Genomic DNA, 13896 nt, shown 5'->3' on the forward strand with positions numbered 1-13896 from the left:
AGTAAACAAATGAGATAAGAGAGATACATGCTGTGAGGAAATAAAACATGGAGATGGGATGGACAACTAGTGGGATGTGGTCTGACAAGGTAGTCAGAGAAGGCTCTAGAAGGGAAGCGAAGTTTGCAGTGAGACCAGAATGATGAGTCAGAGGAACTGCAAACATGCCAGGCAGAGGGGCTTGAAGAATCTTACTGCAGGGACGCCGAGGCAAGAATGAGCTCGGTGTGTTGAAGGAATATTAAGAAGGCTAGAGCATCCCGAGAAAGTGACATGTGGTAAGCCCAGCCAGGGAGGCAGAAGACAGATAAGGCACAACTTGTAGGTCAGGTAAGGAATCTGGAAGTTATTCCAAGTGCAAAGTGAAGCGCTTGGGGGTTTTAATACAGGGAATAACGTGATTTGATTTTACATTTGAAAAAGATCATCTTGGCTGTTGTGTGGAGAACAGATCGAAAAGTGTAGCTAAAAGCACATTTTGGAGGCTGCTGTAGTATTCCAGGCTTAGACTAGATGGTGGAGGAGCTGGAGAGAAACAGGTGTGTTTTAAAGGTAGAACCAACAGGATTTGCTGATGGATTTGATAATGAAAGTGAGGGGAAAGAACTGGGAATAATTCCCCTAGATTTATGGCCTGAAAAATGGTGGTGCTGGCACTGATAGAGGAAAGGAACTGATGACTTTGTTCGGGGGAAGGGGTAGCAGGGAGTTAAGAATCTCTAGTGGATGTTTTAAGTCTGAGATCCAGGCAGAGAAGTCAAGAAGGCAGTTGTAAGAATCTGGGGCTTAGAGAGAGATGGAATATAGATACAAGTTCAGAAATAGGAAACATAGAGCCATGGAACTAGAGGAGGTCACCTGGAAAGAGAGTTGAGATAGAGCAGAGTGGAGGAGAGAGGAGGGGAAGGGAGGAGAGGAGAGAAAAGAAGGGAGAGGAGCTGGGGAAAAAGGAGTCAGTAACAAGCCCTTGATATTCCAACATTTAGAAGCTGGGTAGAGGAGGAGTCAGGCAAGAGTTTGAAAAGGACAGGCCTCTGAGGCAGGAGGGAAGTCAAGAGAAGAAAGGGCATGGGCAGACAGCACCAGTGATTCCAGTGCTGCTTAGTGGTCCAGTGAGATGAGGACAAGAAGTGACCAGGGGATCTGGCTGCGTGGAGGTTATCGACCACCTTAAAAATAGCAGTTTCTTGGAGGAGGGAGCAGCAGCCAAAGTGGGGTGGGTTGAAGAGTATGTGGGAGGAGAAGCTTTGGAGACAGTGAGTGTAGAACACACTTTTGAAAAGGCTGAGTGTGAAGTGAACAGAGAAATGGGGAGTAGTTACAAGGAGATGCCATGGGATAAAGGTTTGGTTTTGTTCATAGAAGATACCAAAGTGTGTTTGGATGACGCATGGGACTAGAACAGGGGCAGAAACTGGTGATGCAGGAGAGCAGAGCTTCAGGAGTGAAGGCTAAGAAAAGGAAGGGTGGGATCCAGTTTCCCAAGAATTGACCTACCTTCAAAAAATGAATCTAAAAGGTAAAATTGATAATTTTTTATTCTTTAAGAACATTTGTACTATACTGTGGGAGTTATCCTACAATAAAGACAGCTAGCATTGTGTGTCATATCCATAAATCATATCTAATTCTGATTCTGGGATTCCGAGTGTTTTTTTCTTTTTTTATATAGATTATCATTAGGCTGATACTAATGATTTACTAGGAGCTACACATGAATCATTTGAGTTATTATTCTCCTTCTCTTTCTAATATTTCTATCAGGCAATGCATTCGCTAGAGTGAAAATTGGAGATTACCATTACTATGGCTACGGGACTAAGAAAGACTATCAAACAGCAGCCACGCATTACAGCATCGCAGCCAAGAAATACCACAGCGCACAAGCCATGTTCAACCTGGCCTATATGTACGAACATGGTTTAGGTATCGCAAAGGTAATTGTGCTGGTAATAATCCAACCTAGTAACGGCAGCTGTACAGGAAGGAAAATGTATAACGTTTTACACTTCATTGATGTCATCAATGTAGAGAAAAAGACTTAATATTTGCTGAGTCCCTCCCACATGCCAACACATTCTATGTATCCTGATATAACCCTATGAGGTAGAATTTATTTTCTCCATGACGCCCAAGGATGGAACTAACGAGGAGAATAAATCTAGTCTTGGCCAATTTGATTCATAGTAAATTCATGCTTTTTCCAGCAACACTAGTAGGCCCTGCCCCCACTGCCTTCCACCCACAGGCCTTTTTCCATTAAAATTTCCATTGACTCACAAGCTCTCAGTAATAAGGAGAAAGTGAGAATGAGATCAGAGCTGGATACAGAGGTGGCATTAATCCAGAAACGTCTTTTGAAACACCCACTGTGTACATGACATAATGCCGAGTGCTCTAGAGAAGCCCAAGAAAACAGATCTCCATCCTTCAAAGACTACACCCGACTTGAGGAGATGAGGCGTATTCATTAAGAGGGCTAACACTACAAGGTGATAGTGGGTAGATCCTTCAGACAGTCAGTGTAGTTAAGGCAGAAGATGGCATTAGGGTCTGACAGGGTGAGAAAGGTGATTACGATAGCCAGGTGTTGACGTGTTATGTATACCATGTCATTTAAGTCACATAACCACTCAATGAGACGCATCCTATCATTGTCCTTGTTGTTTGCGTCAGGAAATCACAGTGCAGGTTAAGTCATAGGGCCGAGTTTGCAGGGCTCATTGGTGGTGGAGCCATCATTCGAACCCAGATCTGGCTGACCCCACATTGCTGCTGGAAAGAGTTGGGCCCGGCACTACTGAATTTTCTATGCTTTCTTTTTCCTTCCAGTTGTGATAGTAATTGGGAATTATTGGTGGGGAATTTCCTAGCTGACAACTGCTCATGTGCACACGGCTGCAAGAGCTTCTCATTCAGGTGCCAACAATCCAATGGTAGAGACCCCTGCCTTCGGGTGCTCTCCTGTGCCTGCCTCTTGACGGATCACTTTTCATCATCCCCAGAACCCTAAGCAGTAGAAAGAATGTCAAATCCAAATGCAGTCTGTTTTCCCCATTCCTAGCAGGTGCAAGCTTCCTGTTTTATAACATTGGGGCAGGCAGGACTGGCTCGAATAGCTACAGTGGATGATCCTTTGGCTGTTATTAAGCCACACTCCCTTCCCCTCCAACTGTCATCCACATCTGTAAAACAGAACAGCGATACAAGCCCTGCCCCAGGCTTTGAGGATAAAACCAATAAGCCTTTGTGAAAGGGCTTTGTAGTGAAACAGTGTGTGGAATGACTTTTTTAGATCAGAAGAGAATGTGAGCGATTGCTAAGTAAGACTTCAAGAGGATTAAAGCTTTTGTTCATCATTCCCCATGTAAAACATAACAATATTGGTGAGAGGAGCATTGTGTGTATAGGATAAAAGTGACCCCACCCCATGGGTTAAATTCAGATTAGCTCTCCTGCCCCCATATGAATCCAGAAGGACTTAACAGCCCCATTGTCCTCACAGTGAGGTCATTTAGCAGTGACTCCCTGGGGTGGGGAGAGCTGTCCTCTCAGGACACAAGGCCGACTACACAGCCCACTGTGTCGGGTGTTCAGTTTTCCTCCTTCAAGTCACTGCTGGCTCTCTCCTAGGCACTTTCTACACAATGTCCAAAAGCAGTTGTCGAGACATATATTTCATACATCTAGAAAAACTTTGAAGTTTCTCTCTAGCCACATTTCTGTTCTTTTCGGTCGGGGTTCTTGTTAAATCGTGGGTAGTTCATTTTGATCAGTCTCTCTGTCACAGATAAATTTTTTCCTACAGAAAGTCTCTACCTATAGAAAAAGAAAGAGGCTGAGCTTAACCTCAGACCTGGACACGGGAATTTTAGATTTAGTTAATGAGGGAATTTTAGATTTAGTTAATTTAGTTAATGAGGGGCCATTGCTCTTTGTCTTTATTAATTTCTTTTGTTTAGCAATTAGTAAAATAATTACCAACTACCCAGGGGCCAAGTTTATTAATCTTGCTATCTCGTAGTCAAATTAATGAGGAGATATCACCTCTTCTAATTTTTAAAATGAATATGCTGATAATTAAAAGTTCAAAGCTTGTTCCATTTATGGTTAATGAAAGCAAAGCAGTTAGAACAGGCTTTCATAGCACCCAAGACATCGAGTAGTTATGCATGTCTTCAGCAAGGCTCTTCGCAATCCTCTCTATTAGTTAAACCTCATGCAAACCAGTGGGACAGGTGAGTCTAACATCATTACCAGGATTTCTCTGAGAATCAAAAAAAGTTTTGGTAAACTCTGAATGTAAGCCCCCTGGAAAAAGGAAGTAAGGTATAAATCGACTCTTGGTAAATCAGTGTAAAAATATGGGTCATTATTTTTCTCATCCGTCTTTAGGAAAGGATTTGGGACTAGGGTGATGTAGGTCAATTATCCCAATAGCTTCACTGAGAAACATCTCATTCCCCACTTTCCGCCCTTGAGTTAAGCTCACTTGACTTAACTGTGGACCAGGACTGACTGTACCATTGTTTTGGGAACACAAAATAATACCTAGGGAGAAACTGAGAGATGACCTGAACTAATTTAGAAATATAAGCACTCGGCTCACAATTTGTTATGAAACTCCTTCTCAATTTATACTTGATTCAGAAGTCCTTCAAAAATTTAATAACCATGAAAAAAACCTGTTGCCCATCCTCTCCTGCCCATTCCTTCTGGCCTTGTCCCGGTTCAGGCCAGAATTTCTACTTGTTGTAAAGGATCCTCAGGGGTCTCCCATTCTAGTGTTCTTCCTTGAACTGTGTGGCCAGAGAAAGCTCTGTCCACCAAAGATTTACCACCAACAAGAAACATCCACACTTGACTGTTGAATGTGTTAAACCATTGAAATTTGGGAGTTTATTGGTTGCAGATGTTAGCATTACTTTAGTTAACACACAATACAGCTAACGAAGCCCCACTGGGTTATTCTGGATAAAGTATAACTCTAGTACTGCTACCCTTCCACCACACTCCTCCCAAAAGATGCACACACACATGCACACAAATACAAGCCAACAAACACAAAACTAAAAGAATCTTACTGACTTTCTATTGCTTAATGAAGTCCAGACTTCTTACCCTGGCATTCAAACCCTCCCTGACCTAATCCATCTTGACAATAATGGCTTGATATGCCACTATTTCCCTATATATCTTCTAGACTGCTTTTCCTTTCCCCGCAAGACCTTGAACTGCACCCTCCTGACCTTAGGTCACATCACCCCATTTGCTGGAATGATCTTCTCCCACATTTTTGCCCATTGAAGACCAATCCATTTTTCAAAGAATAGCTCCAGTATCATCACCTCTATGAACCCTTCAATGAAGCCCTAGATTTAAAAGACATCTGCTTCTAAACTACCATGGTAACATGCCTTGCTTTTCTTCATTCATTTATTTACTCAAATATTTATCAAGTCCTTGTTTTGTGTCAAGAAGGATCTGAGAACAAGACACCCTTCAAAGCGTTCATAGTCTACTGTGGAAGAGACACGTCCATAACTAAAGTGAAAGCCCAAAATGATGTGCATGCATGCACACACAAGTGAAATACTATAAACTTGTTAAAGAGGAAACCATTCAGGTAGAGGAATCAGTACTGTCAGATTCTGTTCTAAAACGTTTTTGTAACATAGAGTATAAGACACACATGATGCTCTTTTTATGTTTTCATTTTTTTCCTTTGTTTTGTTTTTAAAATGGAAGAAAGCAGGTATGTTTTAAGATACTGACTAGAAAATCTATCTAAATTAAGAAAAAAGGTGAGAGGAAATGAGTTTCAATATATATAGTTAGACCTACTAAATAACACATTTTTTGGATCCTACAGGGAAAACAAAACCACATCTACTGAATAAATTATAAGTAGATCTGTCAAAAATAAAAGTAATTATGGCACGAAGCATTTTTATTTTTTTCATTTGTCTGGTCTGACCTCCTATGGAGTGTTAGAGCTGAAGCTTTAAACACCAGAATAGAATTATTTTCTGGAAAGGCCAAACTAAAGTTTGACATTAAAATGGCCCCCTCGGAAATATGACAGGACAAAATATACATCTCTTAGAAATGGTCATAACCTTTCTTGAAATACATGTCTATTATCTAATGAAATAATCAGAAATGTGCAAAAAAATTTGTGTGTGTATACCTTTATTTATTAGAAAAAAACCCTACAAACAATCAAAATACTCCAAAATAGAGAACATGTTATATAAACTATTGTGTGGTGGTATACTACTCCATTATGTACTTTATGGCCTAGTGACTAAGTGAGCAGGCTAGACGCAGACTCTCTGGATTTGAATCTCAGCTCTGCCATTTACAAGTCATATGGATTTAGATAAGTGACTTAACCTCTCAGCGCCTCAGTTTCTTCATCTTTAAAATGAAGTTAATAATATCATCTGCCCTACAGAATTGTAACAGGGTTTAAGTAAACGACAGTGGTGAATGTCACACAGTAAATATTTAGTAAGTACTAGCAATTATTATGAAATACTGTACAACCATTAAAAATAAAAGTATTATAGGCTAAAGGAATATCTTAGGACATGGTATATTTTTTGAAATATATCGTTAACTTAAGAAAACAGAAGACAAAGTATCATACAGAATGAAAAATTCCTAAATTAAAAGTATGTATGTATGAATATATACAAAAACACTGGAATGCTGGAAGGATGTGTATGAAATATCAGTAGTTACCTCTGTACAGTGAGATTGTGGGTGTTTTTTCCTTGTTTGTTCACCTCTGTATTTTCAAAGTTTCCTCTAATTAACATATTTATAATAAGAAAACAAGAATGAATTATTCAAAAAACTACCTCTGTCCCAGTATAAGACATTTTTGATGACACCCAAAGATTCGGGGCTGGAAAACTCCTGAGTCATGTAACTGAACAATTTTCATAAACCAGATCCTTTATTGCTGGAGAATTCTATATCTTTAAGTTATAAGCAGCTTTTGAACATGTGAGCATAGGGCGGTACTTTGGCACACCTGACATTAGAGTTAGAAACACTTAAGAAGTCTGTAGATAGGTTTATATAATCTCCTAAATCACTGAATTTAAAGCAAAATAAACTCAAACGTACCACAGAGAAGTTAAATGTAAGTGGACTGGATGTGCAATGGACTTAAATAATGAACCCTAGCCATCATCAAAGCACAATTTATCACGGGGAATTTTCTTTGTGTGAATGGTTTGGATTTTTTTTACTAAGTAGGATCAAAGAACAAGCAGTCCTTTCTAGAGTCTAGTAATAAAATTTCTTTTATATGGGTTGCCCTAATTAGGCAGAAGGGTTTAGGATTTTCTTTCTCTGCGAATTTTAAAGAAAGACTTTCCTATCGCACCCCACCCCCATTGCGAATCGTGAGGCCACCTCGGCCGGGAGCCAGCTCATCCCACTTTAAATGGTACTTCTCTGCTATTTTTCATTATAAGCTAAGCAACTGAATTGTGATGTTTGTGCCTCAAGAAATAAATTAATAACTCTTGCCTGCCTCAAATAAGAAGGAAGGAATGAGATATCGACAAAGGTTGCCTCTCCTTGAACGTCCCATCCAAGTTAACATGCCTGTCACGTGTGGAGGTAACACCGCTGTTGTGATCTGTAGGGTGCTTTCAAGTGAACACCCTCTGAATTTGTTGGAATCAGAGACACATTTAGAGTTTTTATAACATCCATTTTCTCTGTTGCCAGGAAGATTTGTTTGGAACAGTCTCCTGAATTTTAATTATTTTAAGCAAGCATTATTCCTCTTTCTCAAACAAATACATTTACCAGTCCACGAAGCTTTGGAAAAAATTAAGAAATGACAAGCAAAACATAGCTGAGAGGACACCACCCAAGAAATGGGTTTAGCAGAGGCCTCAAGGATTCACAACTCTTGAACCCTGTGTAACGGGGGTCTGGGAGATGGAGAGGAGAAACAGAGAGATACTGGATGAGCACAATTTGTGAAAAATCCCTCTTCTTCCCCTTCTTTTGAAAATAATCCACAGGCACCCAAGCAAAGTATAATTCTGGCACTGGCCTAGGGTGCTTCAACCTTTAAAAGCAATTCTACTTAGCCTTTTCATTACTCGGTTTGGGAAAACAAAGCAAATATAAAGCAAGCAAAAACAAGCCGTAAGTAGGTGAAAATGAAAGATTTTTGATCTACCATGGCGTAATTTAATGGGGAAAAACAAGTTCCTAAAAATATAGTACGTCATTTATGGAATCAAATTCCAGCCTGAGGACCAAAATAGTTTATTCGCTCATTCCTCGTTTATTCACTCATTTGATAAGTATTATCAAAGACTTGCTATGTGCTTAGCACTTCATTAAGCACTGGGAATTCAGGGGTGAACAGGCAGTGCAAGCCCTTGTCTTCAGGGACCTGGAGACAGACAATGAATAAACAAATCCCATAACTTCAGGTATGATAAGTACTAGGAAGTCACTATCTGTATTGCCATTTGTTTGGGGAGATGTACTGTTAGTGTCTGTTCTCCTGCCCCTTTAATTGGAATTATACTTAAGGTCTGGTCCAGAGATATCCAAGAAAGCTCTTTGGAGTCTGTGTTGGTTTTCTATGGCTGCTCTAACAAATGACCACAAATTCAGTGCCTTAAAACCACACACATGTATCTCACAGTTTCTGTAGGTGAGAAAGCTAGGTGAGCTTGACCGGGTCCTCTCTGTAGGGTCTCACAGGCTGAAATAAAGGCTGTGCTCCTTACTGAGGGCTCTGGGGAAAAACCTGCTTCCAAGCTTATTCAGGTTGTTGGCCAAATTCAGTTTCTTGCGCTTATAGGACTGAGGGCCCCATTTCCTTGCTGGCTGTCCACATTCCTTCTCCTGTCTGCGTGGCCCCTCCACAAGGGCAAGTTGAGTCCTTCCCATCGCTAGAATCTCTGACTTCTCCTCTGCCACATCTCTCTGCCTTTCTCTTCTGCTCTCTGAGAAAACTCAGTGTTTAAGGGCTCATGTGATTACACTGAGTCCACCAGGTCATCCAGGACAATCTTCCTAGCTTAAGGTCTGTAACCTCAATCACATTTGCAAAATTTGCTTTGCTATTGTAACATAACATATTAACAGGTTCCAAGGATTAGGGCATGAGCATCTTGTGGGGGCCATGGGGGAAGATTGTTCAGCCTACCAAAGATAAGTTACTGTATTTCAAACTATGGATTCCATTTAATTTCTCCCAAAGAATCTGTACCTAATGAGTATGGGCTGTTCTTCTCTTTCCAGGACGTTCGCTTGGCCAGGAGATTATATGATATGGCTGCTCAAACAAGTCCAGACGCTCACATACCTGTGTTCTTTGCCCTCACAAAACTGGAAACTGTGCATTTGTTTCGAGATATCCTGTTTTTTAATGTAAGTTTGTCTCAAATACGTCCCAAAAATCTCTGAAAACTCCAGTGAGCAACTCTTGGGAGATGGGATGGAGGTAGATGATGGTTCTGAATGAAGTGGGAGGCTTCGATTTATTTTTGACAGAATGTCTCTTGCCAGCAGTTTACCATGAGATGGAAATGGATGAAATTGGACAATACCCTTGGACCATACTGGGATTTATTTGTGATTGGCCTAATTGTTGCCGTGCTGATCTTCTTGCTTAGAAATCGCTACCTGTAGGATCTGGACCACAGAAAAAACCTGCTCACGGGGACCAGTTCACTTCAAGTCATCTTCACTAAATAAAAAATTTCCTCGTCAGACTCAGGAGTCTGCTGCTGATTTCCCATATAGGCCTGTGATGGAAAATGGACAAAGGTTGGGACCCATCCTCTGAGAAACCATTCCAGATCTCCTGCTTAGTTGAGGTGACCACTTGGGGAAGAGGGGATTGCTGGAGACTGATCACCTAAGATTTCCTTACAAGCTTCTCATCCTGGGGATCTAGTCCTGAGTTAGGGATAAAGACCACCCATTTTCACATGGTTGTGACAGCCTGTCCCCTTTCGAGAGGACAAATGGGTTTCTTGGCTCCTACAGACATACTCCACTTCGGGAGAAGTGGAGTTTTGGGAGGGCAAGAACACAGATCCCTCAGAATGTGATAAAGGCAAAAATTACAAACAGATGCTTTGTCTTATGGGAGTGATCTGGTGAACCACATTCTATCTCCAATGAGCCGAAATTCCTCATGGCATTGCTGTGCCAGGGGGACTGACTCAGCCTCCTCAGCCGGGGGCCTTCTATCAAAGCTCCCTTAGCAGCTGTGCAGTGAACGGCACCATTTGGGGTCTCTCCAGCTTGTACCCCTCTCTTCCATTCCTCACTGGACCCCTGTGGAATCCCCTTTGGAGTATCCATAAAGGGAGAAATTACCAGCCTCCTAGGACAGAGGCTAAAGGGCCCGGTTCTTTGTTTCCTCTGACAGGTGAAGCAGAGCTGCGGCCCAGTGCTGGGGACAGTGCAGGGAGAGAAGAGTGCAGGAGGCCCATGACTTATGTGAAGGGCCAGTCTTGGATCTCACCCTCACTGAGCCTCAGTTTCCTGATCTGCAAAGTGGGAAGATCTTCGAGATCTTAGAGAGCTGGTATGAGAATGAATGAGATAATGTATGTAAAAGAATTATCACAGGGTCCGGCATCTGGAATAAACTCCATAAATGGTAACTTGTAATATTCTCTAGAAGCTCATGGCAAGTTGCTTGGAATATGCAGACAGCTGAGTTGATAGCACTCAATGCGGTTTCAGTGCCCTGCAGTTGGTTCTCCAGCCAAAATGCTGGGTGTTTATGTAGGAAAAGATTGTGCTTGCCTACTTGAAAACCCAAACTAGGGACAGGAAAAGAGTTAATTAATAATGTCGATCATGGGAATTACCTGGCAGTCCAGTGGTTAGGACTCTGGGCTCTCACTGCTGAGTGCCCGGGTTCCATCCCTGGTCGGGGGAACTAAAATCCCATAAGCCTCGCAGCACAGCCAAAAAAAAAGAAAAAATGTCAACCATGATCAGAAAGGGGAGGGAAATGGATTTGGAACCAAGCCTGGGTTTGAGGTCCAGCTCTGTCCCTTAGTAGCTCTATGACTTTGGGCATAATTTATCCAAACCTGTTTTTCCTCCATAACATAGGATTAATTCCTTCCTGACTGGAGATTTTTGCAGTTTCAATTAGCCTGACATCACAAGTGCTTTGTAAACATTGTACACACACATACTAGCCACAGTCATTTACCTGGCCGTTGACTACCCAGGCTTGTCTGAGGTCCGAGTGTTTACAATTTCCTGACACAATCCCTAACTTACTAGAGAGTTCCAGTTCCAAAGGAATGATAAAAGCCCCATTCACAAATGTGAAAGGAAGGAGCAGGCATCCAAACCTCAGGTCAGAGCCTAACGGACAGGAGGCCCGTGCAATTATCGCTCTCATGTGTCTGGAATGTGAGCACATCAGAGACAGGATAAGTGCAAAGAGGGGAGCGTGGAAGGTGAGCCCCGGTTCCAAGACTGGGTGAAAGATGAGCTCCTAGGAGGTAAAGCTTGTGAAAATAGCTGCAGGCGGGGTGGAAAGAGAGACTCTGCGGCTTGCTAGGTAGAGTAGAACGCTGCCTGAAATGCAGGAGCAAGGGCAGCGTGAGCTCATCAATTTCCTGTTTCAGCTCGTTGTTCCAAGTAAATGTGAGCCACAGGCTTTGAAAGAGCAAGTGGTTCGTTTAGGGTGTTTGAATCATTCAAACGTCTGTTTCTGGGCCTCTGCTCCAGAGCCTCCACTGTAGCAGCTCTCACCACCGCGGTGCATGGACTGTACACCTGCCCGCACCTAGGCGGCTTTGCGGTGACTGACCACTGGTCACCGTGCACTATTTTGCACAGAGCCTTCACATAAGTGTCTCAATCAGAGTACTTTTGGTTGCAAGAAAATACACCGTGTCAGCTTCCCCGTGGTGTCCAGCCAGCCCAGCTGCGAGCCCTGTGAGAGTGGTGGCTAGGCCTTCTCATCTCTAGGTATCCAGGGCCTCAGATATAGTAGGTGCTCAATTAGCACTGGATGACCAACTTGCCCACACCCACTTTCCTCACATCCAACCTGGTCCAACCCACCCTCTTCTCAACACAAGCTCGTCACGAAGTGCACAATGACTCATGTTTTTATAACTAGCACAGCAGCTGGTCCTTCAGAGTTCCCAACTACAACGCAAGGGAGGTTGAAATGGAGTTTATCTGTGATTCATACAGTTTTCTCTCCTCAGGAAAATGGATGCTCTGGAGCAGGCTCTATACCTTTTAAAACTCCCGATGCCAAATTAAACCAGAATCTCTGGGGGTGGGAGCCAGGCAACAGAGCCCAGGTCGAGGTCTACTGTAACCCACAACACTGAAATGTGCTCTAAACAAATTCGGTGTAAGGGGGTGACTCTGGGTTTTGCAAAAGACTCAGTACCGAAGACCCTTGGATGGAGAGCTGTGCCAGGGACGTTCACAAATGTACCTCCTGCAGGGTGGGTGCAGTGGCTGGGCCTCAGCTCTGCTGGGGTTGCATGAGTGACATCAGGCCTGCCGCAGGGCGCTGGACAAGACTCTGGAATATCTATGTTCCAGGCCTGTCCTCCAGAACCAGCTAATGACCTCAGGCATATCAGTCTCTCTGTGGGACTCAGATTCCTCAACTGCAAAATAAGAAAGATTTCTCTGATGTCTTACACCTCAAAAGTTTTATAATTCCAATCCAGCCTCTCAGGTATAACATTAAGATCTATAACAGAAAAATGCCTTAAAATCTTTCCATGTGTGGCAAGAATAGAATTACTTTTTAGGCTGTGAGATTATTTCAATTCTTAGCTTTTGTTCCTTTTTTTCCCGCCACCTAATTAATTTCATCCAGCATTGGTACCTGTGTTTTGATATGGAAACATTTTTTGTGGTGTGTGCTTGTGTGAAATGAGTTATCGTAATTTGTGTTTTATTAATCAGAAAATAATTTCTAGGTAAAGATAAAGTGCCTCTGGAAAAAAGGAATATTCAATCTTCGCCTAATAGAATATTAGAGCAAATCTCTTATATTTGAGATTTGGATTTTGCCATAGAGGCAAAACAGCTGTCTGAGGTCCTATGACTTATTCTTTTTTAAAATGGAATAGTGACTCTAAGTGGCATCTGTTTATTAATCAATCTTCTTGTGTGAGCAAGAGGGATTTTATGTAGGACAAATGGTAAGCTAGCATCACAACAGCAGTCAATAATTTGTTCTTGAAAGCTTCTCTAAAATTCATTCTATCTAGGAAAATAATAGCTAACATATCATGCTTATAATGTGCCAGGCACTGTTCTAACCGAATGTATTATTAACTCATTAGAGCTTTACAACTACCTTCCCAGGAGGATACTGTATCATCTTCCCTCTTCTCCAGAAGAGGAAGCTGAGGTCAAGTAACTTGTCCAAGGCCACACAGCCAGGAGGACCAGGTCCAGAGTCGAGCTTTTAACCACTGCACTGGATTGCCTTGAGAAAGTTCATAAACAACTTTTGCAAGATAACTGAATGTTAAGTTTTCCTGCAACCATTCAAATTATTTAACAAGCCTTCACAATGCCAGGCATTGTGCTAGGCTAATGTTTCCCCAAACATGTTCAAAGTCTTTCAGGGTGCTCCTTGATAAAAGGGTTATTGGGTCATCAAGTCTGGAAGATGCCATAAAATATAGACTCCTCTGGGAGAGTCACAACAACATGAGCACATTAAAGATTCTGAGAAGTCTTATAGGATATATCCATTTAATTTTGTTTGACCCAGCTTTTCCAACCATATTTAGCTCCGGAAACTCTTCCTCTCCCCCTGCTCTAACCGCCACCTTCTTTTGTAGCATCTATTAACAGCACTCTGTAATCTGAGGGCTACTGCAC

General features: G+C 42.1%; 1 protein-coding gene across 5 annotated transcripts in view; it reads left to right on the forward strand.

The window, feature by feature from the left end:
• Nucleotides 1-9967, forward strand: part of SEL1L2 (SEL1L2 adaptor subunit of SYVN1 ubiquitin ligase) — a 118717-nt gene extending 108750 nt beyond the window's left edge. For 3 of the 5 annotated variants that reach the window (XM_067707455.1, XM_067707456.1, XM_067707454.1), the window contains 3 exons: nucleotides 1765-1937; nucleotides 9292-9420; nucleotides 9559-9967. In XM_067707455.1, coding sequence (XP_067563556.1) covers nucleotides 1765-1937; nucleotides 9292-9420; nucleotides 9559-9681 — 425 coding nt within the window. In that variant the 3' untranslated portion in view covers nucleotides 9682-9967. The remainder of the gene's footprint in view (nucleotides 1-1764; nucleotides 1938-9291; nucleotides 9421-9558) is intronic. The other 2 variants (XM_067707457.1, XM_067707458.1) reach the window with 2 other exon arrangements.
• Nucleotides 9968-13896: the final 3929 nt, after the last annotated feature.

The sequence above is a fragment of the Pseudorca crassidens genome, chromosome 15 (assembly GCF_039906515.1).
Source record: "Pseudorca crassidens isolate mPseCra1 chromosome 15, mPseCra1.hap1, whole genome shotgun sequence".
In the NCBI taxonomy this organism is placed as follows: Eukaryota; Metazoa; Chordata; class Mammalia; order Artiodactyla; family Delphinidae; genus Pseudorca; species Pseudorca crassidens.